A 24,946-nucleotide genomic window follows, 5' to 3' on the forward strand; every position below is an offset into this window, starting at 1 on the left:
GATGGGTATCACAGCAAAGCCCATGAGTAAATTAACAATTCTGTCTTCAGATTAGGGTTTGGACAGTGTGCAGGAAATAAGGCGTAAGGCCATACATTGAACAATGAGAAAACAAAATGCTGAATAGCTGCTCATTAAGTAAGCACCGTCCATCCTGTGCACTGAATGAGGCAGGTATACTATGGAAAAGTAGTATGTAATTATGTAATTAAAGACTGTCATAATGCATACTCCAAGAGGGCCAAAGATTTTCACAGGTATCCTTTATTGTGGCATTTCCAAACTTTTCAGTGTTTGACTTTGTATCCTTAATAATGTTATTTAAACAGTTTCTTGTGTAATTTTCTAGGTTTAAAAAAAAACAAAATGAAAAAAACGAATTCTATCATGTATCATCATATTGACACCCACAAGGTTCACCAGCAGGCATGGAACCTTTAGATCTACCATTTTTGCTAGTAATAGCAATGGTAGGTTTTCATCCTCTATGTGGACCAGCGCTACAGGGGGATGGAACACTTTGCCAGTGGGTTCCACAGATACTTGTGAGACTTGGGTTCCATTCCATGCTCTGGAGGAAAAAATTCTCTAGTGGACACTGGCTCTTTTTGACTGTTCCTCCCACAATCTTGACCCCCTTTTGCCCCATTTCCTTGAATCTATCCCTATTTCAGTCCTGTTTCTTCCTCACCCTAATCCCTTGTCCCAGTCCCATTCTTTTTCACCTAGCCCGTCCCAGTCTCCACTCCTCAAGCTTCCCATCCCAGTATAATTGTCCAGCTATTCCTAGCTACCCACCTCCCAGCTCCTCATCTCAACTATCTTCCCTCTTCCCCCCAAATTTCAGCACCTCCTACAGCTCCGTCCCTTTGCCCAGCCAGTCCCAGTTTTCCCCCAACACCTCAACTCATCAGATCCATCTCCCCTCCCTCCATTCACACCTCCTTCCCCCCATCCCAGAGTTTCACAGTGCCAGTCTCCTTGCCCAATCAGATCCAACCCATTGCCTCCCGCTACCCCCGCTTCCCAGACCCAGTCTCCACCCAATCTCACAGTGCCAGCTCACAGTCTCCTTGTACAGCCAGTCTGTCTCCCCCGACTTACTCCAACTCCCAGTCTCCCCTCTGTGACAGACTGGGGGACATGTCCATGTCAAACTACTCCCAATTTACTTCCCCTCCTGGCACCAGAAGGTTCGGCTGCAGCCCACTCTGCATTTAAATAAGGCAGCTTCCTCTTCTGCACTGGTCAATCAAGCTGGTCGATCATTTTCTCTCCTCTGGTCTCAGTTTATCTGCTCTCAGTTCAGGTGCTCAGACCTGGACCTGGCATACCCTGCAGCAGCCCAGAAACATCTTGCTTTGTCCCAGGGTCCAGCACACTCAGTGTGGTCAGAATCTTCAGAGAATTTAGCTGCTAAAATCTAAAAAGTCTTTACTGAGCACATAGAAACTGATTTTTCAAAGGCCAAATTTGGGTTGATTTTCAGAGGGATGGTAAAAGGCTCATTCCTAATACAAAGGGCATGCCCTGACAAATTTCAAGTTGCTGCTCCAAAAATGGGAGTGCTAGACCTTTTCAAAGAAAAGTTTGCCCAGATTTCCCACCCCTCCTAAAAAAAAAAAAAAAAAAGTGGCAAAACAACATTTTTCCTCAGCCCCATTCTTAGAAATAGCTGAAATTTCAACAAGTTTTCAGCCCAAGGCTGACACCCTGCATGTAAAGTTTCAGCACAAACCATTAGAAGTTTGGCAAAATTATAAACAATTAAAATCAGGGTCTTATAATGGGAAAGGCTGGGTAACTTTAATAATATGCAGTGCTCCTAACTATATATTTTAGACTTCCCAAAAAGATACTACGATGGAATGAAAAATAAGGGCTAAGATATTTCAGTGAACTTTTAAGTGAGTCTCAATAAAGACTTTCTCCAGGCCCCTAGGTTTATTTGAGAATCTGTCTGATCTATCAAAACCTTTAAACCACTACACTAAAAATCCTCAATCATGAACAGTGTAGTCTCTTCCTGTGTCCACGTACTATTGTGATAAGAATTAAGAGAGTTAACACATGAGCCACAAGTAATAAGTTGGCTTTTACATGTCATTATGGAGAGATCTGGGATTTACTGCATACAGCCCGATTTAAAGGAATAAAGAATAAATATAAAGAAAACAAGAGAAATTGTAGATTTAAAATGTGGGATGAAAAAGGGATGGATTGCAAAGGATCCAGGCAAAATCATCTTAAAACAGATTTCTGGAGAGAGTGAGCTATCAGAGCAAGGGAACACAAAGGCTATGTCTATACTACAGCCAGATCGATGATCCGGCAGTCAAAGCACCGGGGGTCGATTTAGCGGGTCTAGTGAAGACCCGCCAAATTGACCGCAGATCGCTCTCCGGTCAACCCCGGTACTCCACTCGGAACAAGAAGAGTAACGTAAGTCGACGGAAGAGCATCTCCTGTCAACCCAGCACAGCATAGACACCGCAGTAAGTCGACCTCAGTTACGTTGACTCCAGCTACGTTATTCATGTAGCTGGAGTAGCATAACATAGGCCCACTTACTGGGGTAGGTAGGCAAACAAAGAGCATCAAAAATAGTATACATTCATACACCAGAACAAAACTACATTTTAGGTATTACCAAACCAAATGGTCACTACAGAAAGTTAAACACTTACTGTGCACTATGAAAACCAAAGTTTGGGGAAGAAAGAAGAATGTTTTACACTAGCATTTAGTAACAAGAGAACCACACTTAGGACTTGCCTACACCGGGATATTTACCAGCATACTGCTGCAGTTATACCTATATGGCTCCCTGTATAGACACTGTGGTTCTGGAATAATAGTGAGCTTTTCCAGCTTAGTGTACATTGCTCTGAAAGTGGATTAACCTAAACCAGAAAAACAGCTCCGAAATGAAAGTGTCTACACAGGGAGATATACAGTAGCAGTACAGTTGTACCAGTATAATTATGCCAGTATATTTCCCAGTATAGACAAAACCTCAGTATAAAAGAAGCTAGTCAAGGAGTTTTCCAGATGTTATCACTCTCCTGAGCTCAGTCTCCAGAAAAGATATTGTGCTAGTAGATTTGGAAAAAAAACAAACTTACCAACAATGCAGATAATGAAGTCTAAAACTGAGGAAACATAGGAAAGAGGGGAGAGGGAAAATTGATTCAAACAGACCTCCAGGCTGTTCAACAGCCTCCAAATGGAGTATTAATTATCTTACTATGAATCATAATTCATTTTCCTGGGCCAGGAGTTTTTACAAATGCACCCAAAGAGATGTGACACATATAAGGCTACATAATCTATATATCTAGTGCTATTTCAGACTTAACTATTAGTAGATATAACCTTCACTTACACAGGAAGGTTCCCCAGTTACAGCCGACAGTCATGGCTCCAAGACAAGACATGGATGTCAACCTGCATCAATGGAACTTCCCTGTGTTACCCAGTTAAGGGAATATCCCCTTTATCCTGGACCACACTAGATTGTAATCACATTTATTTAAGTTCCTGGACTGAGAACATAGCTGAACAGGATATCTTCCCTCCTGAGCCATGGAATACATACTGTGTGAAAGAGATTAACTCAGGACCATATCATGACATGAGTTGAATCATGGAACAAAGCTTTTGCAGGAGGACACTACCATCTGACTGTTTGATACAAGACAGTATTCCACATCCTCTCTAGACAACTATTTGTCCAGATCTGACATGGCGCCTGATTGTCTATATGTATTTTGCGCGCACGCACACACACACACACACACACACACACACACTTACTTTCTCTCTCACTCCAAGACTGAGGGTAAAGTTGAGTTTTAGCATTTCTCTGCTGCAAGTTTTAAAGAATATAAGGCTGCAAAGCAACCCATCACATGTAGCAGAAGTTGCCCTGTTATCTCTTAAAGCTGCATAGCACAGACCAGCAACGATTGAAAAGCTACTTCCACTGAACAGACCAGATCCTAAGCTGGTGTAAGTTAACACAGTTCCACTGACTTCAGTGGAGCTAACCTGATTTACACTAGTAGAAATCTGGCCCAACGTTTTCTACACCTCCCACTCTTGAAGGGCTAAACTCCCTTTGGTTTGCATGTCATTAAGGAGTGTTACACTTGTTTGATCCCTCCTCTTCTAGAGGCATCAAATAAACAAAGGGAACCCATTATCAAGATTGTTTTCACCAACAGGGAAGCCAGCTTTAAACACAGATTGATACAAGGGTCTGATTCCCATTATCTGGAAGGCAGTTGAGCAGAAGAAGCAACCTAGAGACGCTTACTTGACACCAACTCTTTCCAAAAAGATCTGATGAGCTTTGATTTGGAGCAGATATTTCTGATTCAAGAAAAAAGCTTCCTATTCCCCCAGTGTACTGATGAGGAGTCTGGTCAGCACAACAAACTATCAGAGAAATTTAAACTCAAAAGATTGGTTCATGACCCACCATCTCCAAATATACAGGAGATTGTAGAAACTTCATATTCATAACATATTACGTGTTAGATTTCAGTCTTTTGGGATTTATTATTACCATTCTTCCCTTATAAACTGTGGGCTGCAGTGTACTTCACCTCCTTCCAAGGTGTCTCTTCCCTCCATTAATTATAGTCTCTCAGGCTTACATGTTTAGATTCTGGTTTTGAAATCAAATCAGAAGATCTCTCAAGCCTTTTTGTATGCTTGCAGCTGGGGTTGCATTCCTCAGACAACTTCATTTTGGGGATTACAGTATATAAATCTGGGTTTTAGGCTTTGAAATAGTTTCAGCTATTACCACAAAATAAGTTCTGTTCTGTCTAATTTTTTGACCACTTCTCCTTGCTCTGTGAGGAAATAATTTGGAGTCCGAATAAACCACATTTTGTATTATATTACTCGGTTGTGCATCCTCTGTTGGGGGTTGTTTTCTTACTTCCAAGTATTAAGACTCATCCCTCATCCTGGAAATTATGCCTCATGAGGCCAGAGGAATAAAATAGTGGTGGAACCTTTCCAGCCTCCTTAATCTTGTCTTTCATATTTAATTCACCTCTCACTATTCCTATTTCACACTTCAGGAAGTCTTCAATTATCTGCCAGTCACTATCTACTCTATGCATTCACATTTGATTTTGAAGGGTCAATACATTTCTTTTCTGATCCAATTTCAAAGGTTTTTGCCCACCCTCTCTCTAGGCCTCTAGAACATTTTGTTCCCCCCTACTGTCCCCCACCCCCGTTTTTTAAAGGAAGTTCCTTTCTCCCACAGTCTCAGTTACTTTGGTAAGTTTCTTACACGCATCTTCCTGTTTTCTCTCTCCAGATTGTTCCTGTGGAAAAGCAAGCTCACTTTCAGCAATGCGAACCTTTCTAGAATGTCAGTATTCTACTGGTATCTGCCTCTTTTCCTGATACCAAAGGATTTTGTTTTCCGTGCTCATCCAAAGGGTTGAACAAAGAATGTTCTACTCCAGAGGAGGAAATCTCCCCCATATTAGTAAGTTATCTTGCTCCACAGCCAAGCTATGCTTTATTCTTCTGACAGTTCAACACTCTGCTGCCAAAGCCGTAAGCAGCTCCACATCTCTCTGTAACTGACTCTCAAGGAGAGACAGCTTCTGGTTTTCAGCTGTTGGAGCTAAGTATCAGGGGTAGCCGTGTTAGTCTGTATCTACAAAAACAACAAGGAGTCTGGTGGCACCTTAAAGGCTAACAGATTTATTTGGGCATAAGCTTTCATGGGTAAAAACCTCACTTCTTCGGATGCTTATGCCCAAATAAATCTGTTAGCCTTTAAGGTGCCATCAGACTCCTTGTTGTAGCTGTTGGAGCTGTTACCTGATTTCCTCCCCAACCCCATTTTTTAGTCTCCCTAAACACTATATAGTAACGAATGCGTAGTGATAGCAATAGTCATTCTCTGTCTTATTCATGTCATGACATCACCACATTTCCCTATCTAAATTTTGCCCCCTTTTTTCCTCCCTTCCCCAAACCTGAACTTATACCTATTATCTCCATGACATAACATTCACGCTAGGCATTATCAGAGTCCTCCACAACATGTGACTACCCCTGCTTTCACTTTTACAGCTAGTTTGGTGTTGCAGCTTAACTTCTTTGTGGGTGAAATGATGTGATTCAGGTAAAGACACAGAGCTCTGGCTATGTGTATTAGTACATGTAATGAGTAAGGATTCTTACCATAGGCTTCTATGCAGATGGAGAGGACATGGACAGACGTAATACAGGGAGCACAGCAAACACAGCATACAATATGTCACAGATGCAAAAATGGAGCGAAGAGATAAAACACAGTTATTCTCTTATTCTATAAGAGCATCCTTAGCCAGTTTAACAATAACCACAGATCTACAGTAAAGAAAGAGGTTACCATTACACCTTTTTAACAAGTCAGCTAGACAAGACCTTGGAGATATTAGTCCAGTCTCAGAGAGATTGGCATCATGCTTCGTTGTGGCTCAGTGTTTAATGATCAATACCCTTTACTTTACATGTGAAACGTGTTTGGTCACACACGGCCATATAGTTTGTCTATGTACCATAATTTTTTTAAGAATAGAAGGATTAAGAAAATAATCAACTTAAACAGAAACCATTGTTTCCATAACTGTCTGTAAATAGCACAGTTAAGGCAATTTTTCCATCAATGGGGAGAGTATTTGTTGCTGTTTTTCATATATAAACTTTATCACAGGTTAAAACTGTACCGCCTCAAAATAATCAATACAATCATCAGCTACTGTGTGGTCTTATTACAGAAAAGGCCAAGGCAGCTAACTGGCCAGGTAGACCTCAACCCTTAAGATCTAATAGTTAAGATCGCAAGTGTTCTCCATTTTCAAGCCTCGCCAGTTTCCAGGGGTTTGCTGAGGCTCACAGGAAGTGCTTGTTGAAGGGGATGGAGAGGAACAGAATCTGGGGCAAGACTCTTGAAAAGAATCCATCCCACCCTGATATGTTTCCACCCTGCCAGGAATATCTCTGACTAGCTCTCCTACTCTGCCCCTTTCCCCTGTACAGCTAGTTCCAGTCCCCTCCTCTCACACAAGTCAGAAATTGGGGAGGAAGGGAGAAGAATGACCTCAGAGCTGCCAGCAGCAGCTTCCACCAATGGCAGACCCCAGAGTGGATCTGCCACAGACCCCAGAGTGGATCTGTGCTGAAGAGACAGCTGAACCAGAGAAACAGGTTCTCTACCCAATTGTGGAATGAGAACATCTCTAACTGCTGCCCTCCCTCAGCTAAGAATCCTCTGGAGGAGTACATTCTCCTTATGCAGTAAAGACAAACTCAGATGGAAACCAAGCAGGTTGTGGGGGGCTTATCAAAACACCACTAACCAACAATGCTACTGCTCTCTGGACTATCATTTATAATCAGCTAGTTACCTCCAACTTAAACACGAGTGTCTTAAGGTTAAATGTGAAGATATACGGCAAAGTCCAGTTGTCTTGCCAAATTTCCTTCTGAAATATTTGCGTACAGTAGAATAATTGCCTGGAACAACAGATTTCCTCCCAATTCTGAAAATCACTGTCCTCATTGAGAAGCATCATGTGCCAGTCATTGCACACTGCAGTTGGTAAATGGGTAACAAGATGCCTATTATATCCATAGATTTCCTTTATTGGAGAGCCCAGAAGTACTACCAGGGGTCCAGCGGTAGATGTTGCTGTACCCCTGTAATTTCTATAATCTATTAAATTCCTCCCCTTCCCCCACCCCCCCGAATCAGAGCCCTGCACGGGAGTTGTGCAGAGTCCTGCAGCGGGATTGGGATCCCGCAGGTACCTCAGGACCCACTGCCTTAATAGCAGGAGTGGGTGGGGATGGGAATGGGTATTGCAGGGTGGGAGCGGGATTTAAAATAGTCCTGTGCAGGGCTCTACTCTGAATTATTACCCATATGTTCTTAAATATGTCCATCCCTCTGGTACCCATATGCCAGAACAGCAGCATTTGCAAACACTGTCAATTTGGCAGTAGTTTGACTTTCCCACCATAGATGGAAGCATGTTCCCTTATTTCCACACTCCTAGTTCCTGGTTTAAATTTTTTACTGCAACTGTGATAGCTTTTCCTGTTTTAAATCACAGCTGCTTTGGAGTTGCAGGAATATTCTCTGGCTTATCTGGAGGCATCAACCTTTGATTTTGTGACTGAAAAGCCCGGACATTCTTTTGTCATTTCTGTTTTCAGCGGGGAAACTGCACTCTAGGATATTAGAGCTAGAAGTTTAAAAAGTCTCAAGTATTTTATAGTAATTTCCTCTGTCTGTACCAGAGGGCTGCTACCTTCTGAAATTACAGCATAGTTCAGAGATGGGACGCTAGCAATCCATACCAAGAACTAACCGGAATTCTTGTTGCTATGCAAAGATGTAGCAAAGGTGAATATGTGGCTAAAAACTATCCTTTTAATCCATTTTACAGGTTGCCCTTCCCTAATCTCTTGTCTGTCACAAAGAGGTCTTTAATCAAAGCCAACCCATCGCTAGCCTCATGGCTGAAGTCTGGTTTAAGACATCCCTGCTAAGATATATGATCACAATATATGATAATGTCAATTCATAATGCCTCTATTCAGCAAAGCTCTCTCTCAAAAACTACTGTCTTGTAATCCAGTGCCGGAGTTCACATTAAACCTTATCGTACAAGATTATAAGCGCCTCTTATAACGAGTTGAGAACCATCAACTCCCACTGACTTTTTGAGGGCACTCAGCACCTTGCAGAATTGGTGGGTTCTTAAACATGTCTGCCGATTTGGATGGAAGCTTTTCAACAAGGATCAATATGAAAAAAGACGGTTACTCACCGTTGTAACTGTTGTTCTTCGAGATGTGTTGCTCATATCCATTCCAATTAGGTGTGCGCGTGCCGCGTGCACGATCGTCGGAGAATTTTCTACCCTAGCAACACCCGGCGGGTCGGCTGTGGAGCCCCCTAGAGTGGCGCCTTCATGGCGCTGGATATATACCCCAGCCGACCCGGCGCCCCCTCAGTTCCTTCTTGCCGGCTACTCCGACAGAGGGGAAGGGGGGCGGGTTTGGAATGGATATGAGCAACACATCTCGAAGAACAACAGTTACAACGGTGAGTAACCGTCTTTTCTTCTTCGAGTGCTTGCTCATATCGATTCCAATTAGGTGACTCCCAAGCCTTACCTAGGTGGAGGGGTCGGAGTGAGACATTGCTGTGTGCAAAACCGCTGATCCGAATGCAGCATCGTCCCTGGACTGCTGTACCAGTGCGTAGTGAGCTGCAAATGTGTGGACTGATGACCAAACTGCAGCTCTACAAATGTCCTGGATCGGGACTTGAGCCAGGAAGGCAGTCGAGGAAGCTTGGGCCCCCGTTGAGTGAGCGGTGAGGTGCGGTGTTGAGACACCGGCTAGGTCATAGCAAGTCCGGACCGCGCTCCACAGTTCCAACGACCGTCAAGGGCGGTAAGAAGGAACTGAGGGGGCGCCGGGTCGGCTGGGGTATATATCCAGCGCCATGAAGGCGCCACTCTAGGGGGCTCCACAGCCGACCCGCCGGGTGTTGCTAGGGTAGAAAATTCTCCGACGATCGTGCACGCGGCGCGCGCACACCTAATTGGAATCGATATGAGCAAGCACTCGAAGAAGAACTACAGGCTTCTCTCTAACAGCAGTGGGTTTAGCATAGGATTTTTGCTGTAGACAGAGGGGAAAGAGTCCTAAATAAACACACATAACATAATTGGAATCACAAGTGGCAGAATGTGAGCTGATAATGGAAAAAATAATGCTACGAAACCACCACAAGCACTGAAAATCCAGCAGCTACAATTTCAGTTAGTGCAGAAGAGACATTTCATTGGCAGGATCCAATCTGCAAACCTAAAACAAGTCTCTCTCTAATCTAGATTTACATAAGTTGCAATAGAAATTTTTACATTATACTGTAAAAGGTGAATGTCTTAAAAAACAGTATAATTTAAACTGGAATGACATTTACCGATTCTCATAGAACAAATCCATATAACTACAGAGTATAAATAGATTTTCTCTAAAATTTTAAATAGAGGATTCCACATTTTTCCACTGCAATTAATGAAAAGGGTGAGAGAGGAAGATATTGGATAGATTACCATTGGCTAGGGCTACAAAATATAGACAGATATTCCTTGTCCCTGACCCTAACATTCTACTCAAGAGTATACATAAAGACCACAGAATTTAGGAAATATTAATGAAGTATGTAAACATTATCTCCCTAAACTCAAGATACCTTTCCCACAATCCACAACTCAGAAAGACCTATGCTAGCAATGGGAAATCTCTGTATTCTGTAGAGCTATAAAAGAAGAAAAACAGACCATGCCTTTTAACATCAGAAAAGCTAGCCAAGTTTAGGTGGTGATGGCACTGAGGGAGGAGGATGTATCCAGGAGATGTTTTTAACGTGAAATAAAACAGAGCTACACAAATGTCTTATGCTTAATACAAAAATAAAAAGACTGAAAACATAGAGAGTTCCCTATTTGGCTAAACTAGGGATTACAAGAAGAATGATCCTTCCCCCAAATATTTGTTTCCTTAGGTCCATACAATCAGATTTTCCAGGAGTTGAATAAAAATATTCAGAAATGTCATTTGGGGAAGGTGTCCACACAAAAGCAAAAGCCAAATTATACACAGCACTCCTCCTACATAGCGAAGCTTCTATTAGATGCATACTGATGTGGGAGGATGACTAAGAAAAAACAGCCTTTCAATACTGATGATTAAAAAGTACATCACATTTCAAGAGCAGTCTAGGAACAGTAACAGACTAGTAAGCTTTGTAACCTGCCCTTCAAGACTTCAGTCTCTGTGAACATGACAGTTTAAGTAGGGAGAGACTCCCAAAACTCATGCATCTGTGGTGGAGTACCCCTGATTATTAATGAGTATTACTAAGGAAAAAAAGCAATGTTTTCAATCGACAAAAACGCAAAAGCATAATAAATCAAACTTTTTGCGTTCTACGCAATTAGTCACAAAACAGTGATGGGCCAGACCAGAGACCTATTTAACTTGTAGATTTTGACTCTACTCTCCAGCAATTCCCCCCGCCCCATCTCTGGCCTTTTTGACTAACCAATATTTTTAAAAAGTTTTCATCTCCTGCCACTCAGAAAGACCTCAAGACTTCTGGAATATACTGCTCAAACAGTTTCACTTTTGTTTCTACTGCTTGTCCCTCCCTTCTCACATTGATCTCCAGACTTCTCCTTGTCCAGATCTATTCCGCCCCCAACAATCTTCTATTCATTGAACTTTTTGACTCTGTACACAAATTTGCAGAGGGACAAAAGGGTTGAGGTCTGTTATTTCTCACCTCTATATATTATTTATTTGCTGTTGACAAGCATGTTACCTCTGGAGAGAAAAATCCACAGTTTGAGAACTGCAAAACTAAGCATCTCTGATGGTATCTTCTAGACTGAGCACTGAGTCCCATTGGGTCGATAGAAGGATTAACCTAAATAATCTATACAGAAGCCCCTGGAACAGCATAAGATTGGGTCCCTAATCCATGAACTATTGGAACTCATTTACAAAATGTTTCTTAAACATTACATGAATATATTGTCTCATACTATAGAATTAGAATTTATAATCCCTATTCCATGATGAGATTTTTTTGAGCTATAATGCATCTTAATTAAAACTATCTTTAGATAGGTTTTTTCCTCAAAAAGCATTTTATCAAAAAAATCTGATTTAAATTAAAAAAAATTATTTAAAAAAAAATAATTGATTTTTATCTACCCTGTCTCCTGCCTACTGCAGGGGGCACGTGGGCAGCACCTGAGACTCCTTCACCCTTCCCTCCTTGGTTTCTCAGTGCATTCACTGCCCACTGTACCAGATCCTCCACAGCTCCTGCTTTGTCTCTCATTACAGAAGACAGGTAATGAATTAAATGAGTAACTGTCCAGGGAAGGGAGAGTAGCAGGCCAGCAGCCAAAATATGTTTGGGGGGGAGGGATAGCTCAGTGGTTTGAGCATTGGACTGCTAAAGCCAGGGTTGTGAGTTCAATCCTTGAGGGGACCCATTTAGGGATTTGGGGATTTAGTTGGGGATTGGTTCTGCTTTGAGCTGGGGGTTAGACTAGATGACCTCCTGAGGTCGCTTCCAACCCTGATATTCTATGATTCATCTGCATAAGCAGCCCAGATGCCCACTTGTGCAGTCAAAACCTCAGGGAGTGGGGAAGCCTGAAGGAGCAAGACCAGAGAAACTGTAGGGAGTGGGGAAGAGGAGAAAGGGCTTAAAGGGAAGAAAGAGTGGGGAACTGGACCCTGACAATACTGCAGGAATGGGCCTCTCACCTGCATCTAAAACTCCATTTGCCTACAGACTGTGTATGCAAATATTATGCAAGCAAGATTGCCAGGGTTTCTGAGGGGCCTTCTGATGGGCATGATGATGAACTCACATTGAAAAACACTAAATGCTAATGGCCAAAGACAGTCAGTAAGGCTAAAAAGCGACAGAGTCCTGTGGCACCTTATAGACTAACAGACATATTGGAGCATAAGCTTTCGTGGGTGAATACCCACTTCATCACATTCATCTGACGAAGTGGATATTCATCCACGAAAGCTTATGCTCCAATACATCTGTTAGTCTAGAAGGTGCCACAGGCCTCTTTGTTGCTTTTTACAGATCCAGATTAACATGGCTACCCCTCTGATACTTGTCAGTAAGGCTAGAACAGGGGTAGCCAACCTATGGCACGCGTGCCGAAGGCGGCACCCGAGCTGATTTTCAGTGGCACTCACACTGCCCGGGTCCTGGCCACCAGTCCAGGGGGGGCTCTGCATTTTAATTTAATTTTAAATGAAACTTCTTAAACATTTTAAAAACCTTATTTACTTTACATACAACAATAGTTTAGTTATATATTATAGACTTATAGAAAGAGATCTTCTAAAAATGTTAAAATGTAAACCTTAAATTAGAGTGAATAAACGAAGACTCGGCACACCACTTCTGAAAGGTTGCCGACCCCTGGGCTAGAATTTTCAAAAGAGCCCAAGGATGCCAGGCACCAAACTTTAATTGAATTTCAGTAGGATCTGGGTGTCTAATTCCCTTGGCCTCTTTTGAAACTCCCACTTAAGAGACAAAGGGAAAGAAAGAAGGAATGGAAGTGTACCAGCCAAAACATGTACCTGGCTCCCCTAAATCTGAGAGAAATAGGGTAGATTGGAAGCCATATTAAATAAAGAAAATGTTAATGCCACCTACTGGTTAGATGTGGAACTGAATTCATTTGTATATTTAGCATCAAATATTCATTATAAAGGCCTAATAAAAAATTTAAAAAAGCCCAGAACTTTACCATTGCTCTAACTGGCCAATAAACCCCTTTCTTCCTTATCTCCCCCTTACTTAATGTAGTAACTCAGGAAACATTTTAACAGTACAATACCAAAAGATTCACCTTAGTTTTGCTTAATTGGGCTTGATATTCTGAAGTATTCCCCTCAGCTAGGACAAGAAGGCTTTCCAGAGGTCTAATATGAAAGTCTAGCACGAGTAACCTACCACCAGCTGCAAAAACCCACCCTAACTCTAACCATTAACCTCAAATATTTTATAACAAAAACACTCAAGGATTTACAGCAGTGGCACTATGCATAAAACAGCTAATCCATCATGGTCACTGGGTTTGAGGGTAGCTTAAGCAGCAGCAAGTCAGTTTGATTTTACCTTCTCCCACCCCTCCCAATCAAATCACAGGAGGGGTGAAGAGAGATGCCATGAAAAAAAAAGTGCTACAGCTTCATTTTACACAGAAACATCTAAAAACAGAGCCATTAGGTGACTTTGATGCTGGGATGTCACAATCTGAAGCCAAGAGGTTATCATAGTTCCCATCCACCCCCATTACTTGCTGCAAACACCATTACCAAAATGAGCAGGACACCTTCAATTCCTTCCTTCACTGCACTAAGGGGATTCAAACCAAGAATTGGGAAACCTGCTGGCAGACCATTTACAGAAGAAATAGATGTGAAAGCAAAAGGCCTGGAGGTGTAGATCCAGGATACCAAGGAAAGCCAACAAACAACCTGAGCTCTCTAAAAGCTGCAAACGATCTAGTGCCAGAGCATCACTTAGAACATTTGGTGAATCAGATTAAGAACATATGACCTATGAGTTCTGGTCAAAAGAGGAGACATCAGATTCATATGCTATAGGGAGGACATTGTGCCTTAATTTTCAAGGAACTCAGGGAGAAGGCCTAACAAGGAGAAAACTGGAAGTACCTTTCTGATTTGTCAGGGCCTACGCAATGCAGTAGAACTGTTTAAGCACCCCAAACTTTTAAAACTGTATTAGATATAGTAAGATACAAATTATTTTTTTGACCAGCCTTAAGAGACACACAAGCCAGGAAGAAGAAAAGTGTGTGTGTGGTGGGGGAAAGGGGCCTGGAGCTCTCTGCTCCTTCTAGCTCAGGGGTGGGCAAACTTTTTGGCCTAAGGGCCATATCTGGGTATAGAAATTGTATGGCAGGCCATGAATGCTCATGAAATTGGGGGATGGGGTGCGGAAGGGGGAGAAGGCTCTGTGGTGGGGCCAGAAATTAGGAGTTCAGTGTGTGGGAGGAGGCTCTGGATTGGGGTGGAGGATGGGCTGGGGGTGCAGGCTCTGGGGTGGGGCTGAGGATGAGGGGTTTCGGGTGCAGGAGTGTGCTCCAGGCTGGGACTGAGGGATTTAGAGGGCGGGAGGGGCATCAGGGTTGGGTCAGGGGCGTGGGGGGGTTGAGGGCTCCAGCTGGGGGCCCTCAGGCTCTGGAGTGGGGGATGAGGGGTTTGGGGTGCAGGTGGATGCTCCAGGCTGGGACCGAGGGGTTCAAAGGGCAGGAGGGGGATCAGGGCTAGAGCTGGGGTGCATGCTCCAGGAGGCGCTTACCGGAAGCAGCAGCATGTCCTCCCTCCAGCTCCTACACAGAGGTGCGGCCAGGCAGCGCTGCGCACTTCCCCATCCACAGGCACTGCCCTCACAGCTCCCGGAAGCAGCGGCATGCCCCCCTCCGGCTCCTACGCAGCGGCGCGGTGCCCGCCTTGTCTGCAGGCGCCACCCTGCAGCTCCCATTGGCCATGGTTCCCGGAGCTGCGGGGGGTGGCGCTTGGGGCAGAGGCAGCGTGCGGAGTCCCCATAGCCCTGGCTGCCCCTACGCGCAGGAGCATGATATACAAACAAGTTCATTTAGGGCACCACACAAACACAAATCACCACTGAAAAGTCAATGACTACCAACCAACCATTACCACGTGCTAGTATCTAATACTACAGTATTTTCCTATATTTAGGATAAGAGAACAGTGATATTTGCCTGGTAATGACTGGTAAATGCTGTCTGAAAAATAGAAATAGCTATACAAAAAAAAAAAGTTTTACAGTAAGTTTATTTTGTAGATTTGTCAAAATCATGACGAAGTTTACCACAAGGATGCTGACACATTAAATTAATTTAGGAGGAAACAGGCATGAACAAGAGGCACATTCGCTGACTACAGCCAGAAACCATTATTTTACACATACATGTGCTCCGGGATAGATGTTGGCTGGCTATTAGGTAGTCATGATTTGCAATATTATTTGGAAAGGACAACAACTGGTATTTCTTCTATTAGAAAGTATTTTTGCTGTTCTAAACAGTTACTAAACCAGATCCATCCAGTCTGGTAGTGTGCCTCAAACAGTGGCAGATAATTCCTCCTTCATAGTAAAGCACCCACTGCCCCATAACACAACATTTGAACCAATGTGGTATCAGGGATGAGAAAGAAAAGCATTCTCCCAATCTAATTTGTGTAGGTGATGTGAGGTACTACCTATATTATACAGAGCATAAATCCACTGATTAGACTGAAAATCCAGTCTCCTCCATGGATGCTATTATCAAATGTTCCTCTGAAAGCCAGTAAAGCAGTTTTATTCTAACAGGAGATTAAGAAAGTGGAATGAACACCAAAACCCCAGCTTTCCGTGCAGTCTGAAGAAATCAAACTTCTCTTTACAGCACCCTCACCACACCAACGCAGAGGAAAAAAGAAAAGTCAGCTGTGTTTCTACGATGTAGACATCAATGTATCACAATACAAACACCAAAAAGGTGACAATAAACCACTCCAAATCCTCTCCTCCAACCAAAGCAAAATGTGCTGGACAGTGCTATGAAGCCTGGTACCAAGAGGTCTCCTGAAAGCTGACTATAGAATGTACTGTAGCATAGCAGATAATCGTATTACCTACTGTATCCTGAGTAATAATAATTCTTAGCTCTTTTATAGATTGTCAGACACAGTGAATCCAGAGGTCAAGTGCTTAGTTTATACCAGATATTAGTGCATCCCAATATAAACCTATAGATGTTACCAAATTTCATAAACGTCTTTATTACACAGAAACATTGTGCAATTTAACAATGCAATATGGTGCACCATATCCTATTTTTACAAGGGTTACAAATCATAAATGACCAAGCCAATCTTAAACCTAAAGATTTGGAAATATGCACTTAAAGACAGCTAGAAAAAAAGAACACTAGCCTAGAGAATTGCTATTTTACAGTAACATTTTAACAAGCAGCAGCTCCCAGCATTCCAGCTATGAGTGAAAAGAGTTTGATTACAACTGGACCGCAACAATCAAAATGACTCTACAGTACTCACCTGATCTTCCTCTTCATCCTCTTCATCTTCTGCCAAACGCTGCCTGCCTACCTCATAGAGCCTGCAAACAGTATCCATGTTCATGGCATCCATGCTTCCTTGATTCTGAAGAAAACCCCCAACACAGCAGTTAGTACCTAGTGGAACTGTTTATGCTTTCTTACATAACTCTATCATGATCTCCATTACAGAAGACAGGTTACGACCAAGAACAACCAACAAAAAGGCATTTTATCTTTTTTATTTGCTACTTACATAGTGTAATTAGTACTAACATTTATTCGGTTATGTTGCAACGTTTGGCTTTGAGATTCTACCATCTATGCCACTCCCAACAAAGAATTTTATACCCCATAAACCTTCATTTTGACCATTCAACACCCCGCATGTCCAACTTTGGGTTTGTTCACCCTCTCCAAAACTGCATGCCAGCTTCCCTTTAGATTCTCTTCCTCCTCTCCCACCTGAACTTTGCCAACAACCACTGCTTTAAAAACAAAGCAGTTTGTCCCAAGTGGGATTTGAACTCTCCACTCTTATAGACCAACTGCTGATACACTAATAGTTTGCATTGGGACCATGGCATTACTGTTAATCGTGCCCCTAAGCATAAGCCCTGCTGGTGTGTCAGGAACAGCACAGTAATCCCCAGGCTAGTATTATGGTGCTACTCTGTATGAAGCAAGAGGCGAGAGCCTTATCAAAAATTAAAACTGCTTCCAATCTGGGAAAGAAATTATTTTATAATGATCCATAAATAGCTCACAATACAAAAAAAAAAACAGACAGCCAATACAAGCCTGTTAGCCACTCCATCACTAGAGGGTAATGGAGAAACTCAGATCATTCCAAGTTACAGATGCATTGATTAAGGCCAGAAGGGACGATTGCGACCTTTTAGTCTGACCTCCTGCATACACAAGCCATAGAATGTCACCCCAGAAATTCCTGCATCAAGCCCCTAACTTCAGGATGTCCATAGCTTCCTTCTTCTCAAGAAGAAACAGGGAGGGTAAGAGAGGCCCAAATAAAAGCTCTGGGTGCACCAGACAGAGGGAGTTTCCTTTTTTGTGCAAGTTTCAATAACAAAAGACTAGAGAATCAGAATAAAAATTTATTTCTCCCTGCTTGTGAGGAGGACGCCTCCTTCTGTAGTATATTTCTTTTAAAGCAAGACAATGTTTGAGGAATGCAGGTGAAGGGTTCCAAGAAGTCCCCAAAATGTGCATATGTTAGAGAGACAGAGACAGCACTGCATTTAAGCACAAGAGATGGGGTATAGGGGACTGATCACTACTCCCCTATCCACATCAAAGCTCTAGTGCACAAGACATCCAAGACTGATAGTAGGAGCTCCAGAACTTCCAGCTCCAATAGTGGTAGATGTTTATTTTTTTTAAAGCATTGCTCTCAGACCACAGCCACAAATACTGGTATTTACTCTTTCCCAACTATCCCAGATCCTTTACCTCAATAACAGCCAAATAGCAATCCTTGCTGTCCGTGCACAAATCAAAGATATTCCGTTTTACATCAATGGTGGCTAGAAAACAACACAAAGTGAACTTAATGGTTACCAGCAGGTTATTCAATGCTTTGCCAAATATACAATCTACAAACATGTCTGGACAGCTGTTGCTAAAACAAAAGCATGTTTAACACTTCTATCTAATTTTAACCAGTAATGGAGAATATTTCTAAGCTGATAACACTGAGCTAGTCAGTTCTCATACTGATTTCCACAGCACCCCTAACTGTGCAAGTATGGCTATTGGGTTTTCTGTGAAGGGGAGAGACCAAGTTGGCCTCTCAACTTCCAATGAGGTAGTGACGGAGATGGACAGAGGTGTGGGTCATCTTTTCTCATCCCAGCACCTGGAAGCCAGAGGCCATGTTTACTCACTCCTGTTGCTGCTGCACTGAGCTCAGCTCCAGGAGCGCTGCGGGCTGGAGGCTGAACTGACAGACATTTGAGCTGGAGATAGGAACAAATCCTGATGGGAGAGGGGAAGGTAGGGGAGAAAAATGGGAACTTTCATGAAGCTGCGCAATTACAGCCTAGGCCATACCACTGACTATTTCTCAGATTCATGTCTGACTTGGTGGAAGGAAAACCAGAGCTGGTACCTGTAGGCCACAGAGTGAGTGAAGAGAAGAAATCATGTACTGGAGCAGAAATTCTAACTCAAGCTAGTTTAGTGTTGAAGACAAAGTTTGTGCTTGGAACAAGGTATATTAAGCAGAACTTGTTTTCATAAGATATTGTGGGGAGGTAACAGGTGGGGAGGTAACAGGTGGGGTTAAATAAAGAAAAATTTAAGTCAACCTGCACCAAACCCACAAAGCAACCCCTGGCAACTGCAACTTCATCCTCACCTATAGGTTTATAGTCCGTTGCATTGAATGTCCTGAAGGATGACCCAAAGGGACTTCTCATCCTCTCCTCCAGTAGGTCATCTTCATCATCTGCCTGCAACATAGCTGACAAGGGAAAGACTATTAGGCAAGTCCATGTCCCATTTACAATGCTGCCTCTAATCATTTTCTGATCCTGTCAGGGTCCACACAATACTATGATTTTTTTTTTTTTTTTAGGTTTTTGCTTTTAATAATTTGGCAAAACCCCATTTAACCATGTACTGTTCCCAAGTTGTCTTTCACAACATTGAAGGTTATGAAGATTAGCAAATAAAATGGAAGCAGATTCTTTCCACAATCATTACAAGCCAAACTTTTGCATTGCATTACAAATTTTCAAAGGCACAAATGGAGTTTGATGCCCAACTTCTATTGACCTTTGGTGGGAGTAGAGTGCTTAACTTTTGTTTGTGCCTCCTATTAAAACTTAAAAAAAAAAATCTGTTTATTTAGTAAAATCTCTCCCTACAAGTTATGAGCAGAGGATTTGGAGTCAGGACCCTTGGGTCGCCTCTGAGCAGGGGAAAGGAGAACATCTAGTTGTTAGAACAGAAGATTCTGAATTTATGACTAGGGAATATAATTAAAGACTATCATAATGCATATGCAAAAGGAGCCTAATTAAGGTTGCACAGACCATCTTAATTGTGGCATTTCTTAACTTTGGACTACTTGACATTGCAACTTAATGTTCTTTTAATGCAGTTGAGTGGGTGTTCACTCATTCTGTTCCTTAAGGCAACTTGCTCACGGCCCACAGCTCACTGCTTTCTAGAGGATTACAACTTAATATACTCCAAAGGAAGCTAACTGTTTCATAATCTGATCATTGATTGGTTCAAAATTGCAAAAGTGGCCAGTATATTTCCTTATGTTCCAAAATCCCCAGAAACTGCTAAAACCAGTGGTTCAGATTCCCCTTGAGGAGCACAACTGAAGTTTAGTGGCCATGTATCCTTAACATGCTGCTCCATCCAGAAGCATCAGATTAATAGGCGCTGCACTGACAGTAAAGTTCCACACTGTCAAATTAGATACCACTATTAGAGGGACAGGTAAAGTGTAGCCAGTGACGTTCTAAACAGCACACTAAGGAGTTGGTGGACTCTACAGGTCCCCACCATGCAATGATTCACCGTAGTTTTTATGAGTTGCAACCTCCCTTAAAAATGACTGAAGCCAACTACAGCACTCTTTCCTCATGTAAGTTACAAAGTACAGCCATTGGCTGGAAAAAGTTTCCATTTGTCTGCTTTACTATGAACATGAGGGAAAGAACACCCCTACCCTCGGCTTCTACTGCCAAATCCAAGGAGATTGAGGAGAACAACAATGCCATGGTGCAATACTAAGAGACATCCTACCTCCATACATAACTGTACCAGTGTAGTTGAAGACTACACGGCACTGATCCAATGCTGGTACCGTGTGCAGCAAATGGAACGTTCGAAGATCCCACTGAAGAAAGAAGTTAAGGAATAACACACGACAAACTTTCCATTTTAACTCCATGGTGAGCAGGAGATTAATAGTGTCCAACTAATGAAGCTTACTTGCCAGGTCAGGCAAATACTCAGCTCTCTTCTACCATCACAAGCCCTCCAGCATGAACAAAAATATAATTAAACATGTTGTACCAAGTCCTCAGCTGTAAGCACGGTGGTTATGATGAAGTTTTTGGTGAGGAGAGAAATGATCCCCTGAATGAAATGAAAGTGGTAAAACTACAAATATCTATGAGTCACACCTGAAAGGGCAGAATATAACATGCATCAACAGAAAACCCTCTCAACTCCCTCTGTTGCTGGAGAGGTCCATATGTCCCTCTCCTCTCCTGCCTCCCTTTCTGAAAGTCTTAATTCCCCACTCCACCTCCGTCTCACCAAATCTTTAACATAACCAGTGTCTTACCACCAAGACTACAGAGATGTAAGAACCTTCACAATGAAAACAGAAAGGAGTTGTACTTGCATGGAGAGCACCACTGAGAGTTAGCACAGGAAGTGTGGCCCAAGTGAAAGTCTGGTACTGAGGCAGGTAAGCTTCTAAATGAGTTCATTCAATGTAATACACAGAGGAAAAACTCCTGTTTAAATTATGGTAGTAGAAGATCAGCAGCAGATCAACCAAGATGAGGGGCACCCAGTTTACTGCATAGAGTGCAGAATGTGTGACTGCTTGCCTTATGGCCAAATGCAGCACCCTGAGACTAAAATTATTCAAATAGACAGAAATATTTAGAGACAAAACACTGAAAGCTGAATCCACTTCAGAACTAGCTGCCCCAATCCTCCAGCTTAGAAAGTCAGTCTCCCAATGAGGCCAATGTGGAAGAGAAGGACAAATTTCCCTAGTAGGAACCCACTATTATTTCTTACTCGCCATGGCAGTCACTCCAGGAGATGGGGTTACAGATTAAATAACTAGAAATATCAATAGTTCAGCATGTGGTGATCATGAAATTTGACTATTGAATGTGCAGGTAAAAGATCTCATGAGACATCTAGACAGACTTATAGTAAATGCTGGGGATTTGCTCATAAGACATGCCATATTGGTAAGACAGACAGAAAAGTCATCCTGGAAGTTAAATTTAGACTATGGAGGGTGGGGGGGGGGGAGAAGAAAACACTTTGAACCCTGGCCTCCATAGCATCTCTCTCTAAAAACTGGACGAGCTTGGCAGGCCTGATTTCAAAATCTTAGTGTATAGGTGAGAGCATGGAGAATACTGGAGGAGTTTACACTTACTAGATGCTGGGGAACATGGAGGGAAGGGACACCCTATGCAGAACAATAGGCTCCACTAACAAAAATGGAACCAGCCTGAGGACAGAGAAAATTAACAAGGCTTTGGGGTCTTATTTGAAGTAGGAGCTGGGGGAAAGCCACAGTATCTGATGAGCAGTCTGGACAAACACAAAGGAAATTCTGTAACCAGTAAAGAATAGGAATACAGCTGTACTGAAGGAGTGACTGGTTGAGATCACAGAGGCAAAATTCTGGAAGAGTAACAGGGGATCAGACTAAGGCGTTAAAAGAGGTACAAGGCCAAAAATAAACTATAAAATGGCATAATACACCAGTACATATGCTTAAAAGCAAAAAACAAGTGAACTAAAATGCCTGACAACAGAAAGTGGCCTTGACATCAAAGACATTATTGAAACATGATAGAATGACAATAATTAATGTGATATTGTAAGACCTGGCTACAGGCTATATGAGAAAGGAAGATTATGTGATAGCAATATATCTAAAAAAGACCACTACAGAATCTCAAGACAAGATTTCTTAGTATAGAGGACCATACAGCAGAACATATACCAATACAATTCTCACATCAAAAGAACACAAATAATAATCTTTCTTAATGTGAAGGGTAAGTACATAATGTGAGGGACAACAAAGCACCTAAGTCTAAAAAATTATAATAGGTAACTTCAACTAACTACACATAAATTGGTCAAATGTCACAACAAGACAAGGAGGGGTACGGCAATTTCTTGACTCCATAAATGATTGCTTCTTGGAACAGGTAGTGCTAAAATACATAAGAGGAAAGACTTAGTTTTAAGTCAAGAATAGCAACACACAGGAGTTGATTAAAGTAGTAACTACAGTTGAGCCATTAAGCAAGAGTCACCATAACATAAGTAAGTTCCACATCCTCAGGGAAATAATCATACCAAAGACTAGATCTAATAATAAACTTGAGGAGGATTTAAAAATTAAATTAAATAAAAGTAGCTAGTGAGAAGTAAAAGAAAATTAAAATTCTAGAACTCAACATGTAGGTTATTTAAACATACCATACCGTTAAGCAAAAAAGAATCAAGAGGGCAAGAATTAAAACACAAATGACAGACAGTACGGTTAAATGGCAAAGCTCAACAGTTTCAGAGGCGTCCTTCAGAAAATAGAAATGTGAAGCCATTAGAAATAAATAAATAATCCTCTCTTAAATCGTGTTTTTCTGCCATGACACTCAAAGCACTTCACCAAATAAAGTCAGTATCATTATCTCCAGATTGTGAAATTGAGGTACAGGGGTAAAATGGACTTGCTGAAATGTTTCACAGCAGGTCACTGGCAGAGCTAGGATTACCACCCAGGTCTCCTGACTCTCAGTTTAGTGCCCTATCCATTAGAACATGTTGCCTTCCAGATGGAGATTAAACTAAGGCAGGTAAAGTGTAAGATGCAAGTTAGAAGGGCTAGGAGAGAATCTGATGTGCAAATAACCAAAAACGATCGAGAAATTCTTTAAATTGGAAGTAGAAAGCTTGCAAAAGAGCTACTATATCTGCTGAACTAACAGTGTTAAGGAAACAAGAGAATAAAGACAGGACGCACAACCCAAGATTATGTCTGTGCATCAAATTTCACTGCAGAAGATGTTGGGGGGGGGGGGGAGGAGGGATACCCACCTCAGACCTACTTTTTTCACATCACAGACATCAGATTAAGCTGTCAAAATGAGAAGGTACTAGAACAAACTGATGAGTTAAAGAGCAAGAACTTACTAGGACTAGAATCCAAAAGAATTTAAGAATGAATATGTTAAACCGCTAACAAATATACACAATCTGTCATTAAAGTATACTAGGGGGACGGTTTAAAAAATATTTATTAATGAGCAAATGAATGTGGGCACGGGAGGAGGTAAAATTTGCAGAGGACAAAAAGTATTTAGATCACTCAAGAGCTTCAGAGAGTCCTAAATAAAGCTAGGTAAATAGGCAGTACAAAGGCAGATAAAATTCAATGTTGTCAAATGCAAGATAATGTACATTAGAAGGAATAATCTAAATTATTCACTCAGTACAAATCAATTTAGAACCGAGCAATCAGTCAGGAAAGTCCTGGTGTCACTATGGCAGTTCAATGGAAAAAAAACAAACAAAACCCTCTGTTCAATGCACAGCAGCGTTTTTTTTTAAAAAAAAAGCAATCAAAAAATATATAAGGAATGGGATACAAAAGTGACAACATAATGCCTTCATATAAAGCAATGGTCTGCCCTTACCTGGGTCAACATTGGCCACCCTAGCCTCAAAAGGGATAGCAGAAATAGAAGGGGGAATCAGGGTCAAGAAATGCAAGCATGAAAAGATTGTTCTCAATACTAAACCATCTCAACAAGGGAACAAGACTGAAGTACATAAGATAATGAATGATACAGAGACGGTAGGTCAGGCATTCCTGTTTACCCTCTCATAACACTATAACAAGGGACGTCCAATGAAACTGAATGGCAATAACATTTAAAAGTGAACAAAAGAAACCTTTTTATATAAAGAATTAACTAATATTTGCAACTCACTGCCAAAGCATTACTGAAGCCAAGAGTTTAACAGGATTCCAAAAAGTATAGACATCTATATGGATAATGAGAACATCGACAGTTGCTTTACAGGGCACTTTTGTTTTTAAGTAGAGATAAAGTACTGGGTTTTATAAGGGCATTGGTTCTCAAACTTTTCACTACTATGACCCCATACTACAAAAAGTAGGCAGTTGCAGACCTCTCTCCCATCTAGCCACTAAGTAAGGTCCGGGGCGGGGGGTGAGGGGGGAGGTCGCAACAACTGTTCCTGTTCACAACTCTGGGTCAAGAACTCACCCAGCATTATTCAGATGGCACCCACGGGCCACATCCAGCCTGCAGGGGCCTTCCCTTTGGCCTGCCAGGCATACGTTGTTCCCTCCTGCTCCCCACTGGGGCCTCCATTGTAAAGGCGGCTCCACTACATGGCTCCAGCCCTGAAGTCACCTG

General features: G+C 42.1%; 1 protein-coding gene across 1 annotated transcript in view; it reads right to left on the reverse strand.

The window, feature by feature from the left end:
• Positions 1-24,946, reverse strand: part of DCAF1 (DDB1 and CUL4 associated factor 1) — a 113,703-nt gene that overhangs the window by 21,165 nt on the left and 67,592 nt on the right. The window contains exons 19-22 of the mRNA XM_034775400.1: positions 20,532-20,625; positions 19,126-19,230; positions 18,219-18,292; positions 16,750-16,854 (exon numbers count right to left, since the gene is read on the reverse strand). Coding sequence (XP_034631291.1) covers positions 16,750-16,854; positions 18,219-18,292; positions 19,126-19,230; positions 20,532-20,625 — 378 coding nt within the window. The remainder of the gene's footprint in view (positions 1-16,749; positions 16,855-18,218; positions 18,293-19,125; positions 19,231-20,531; positions 20,626-24,946) is intronic.

This window comes from Trachemys scripta, chromosome 7 (genome assembly GCF_013100865.1).
Source record: "Trachemys scripta elegans isolate TJP31775 chromosome 7, CAS_Tse_1.0, whole genome shotgun sequence".
In the NCBI taxonomy this organism is placed as follows: Eukaryota; Metazoa; Chordata; order Testudines; family Emydidae; genus Trachemys; species Trachemys scripta.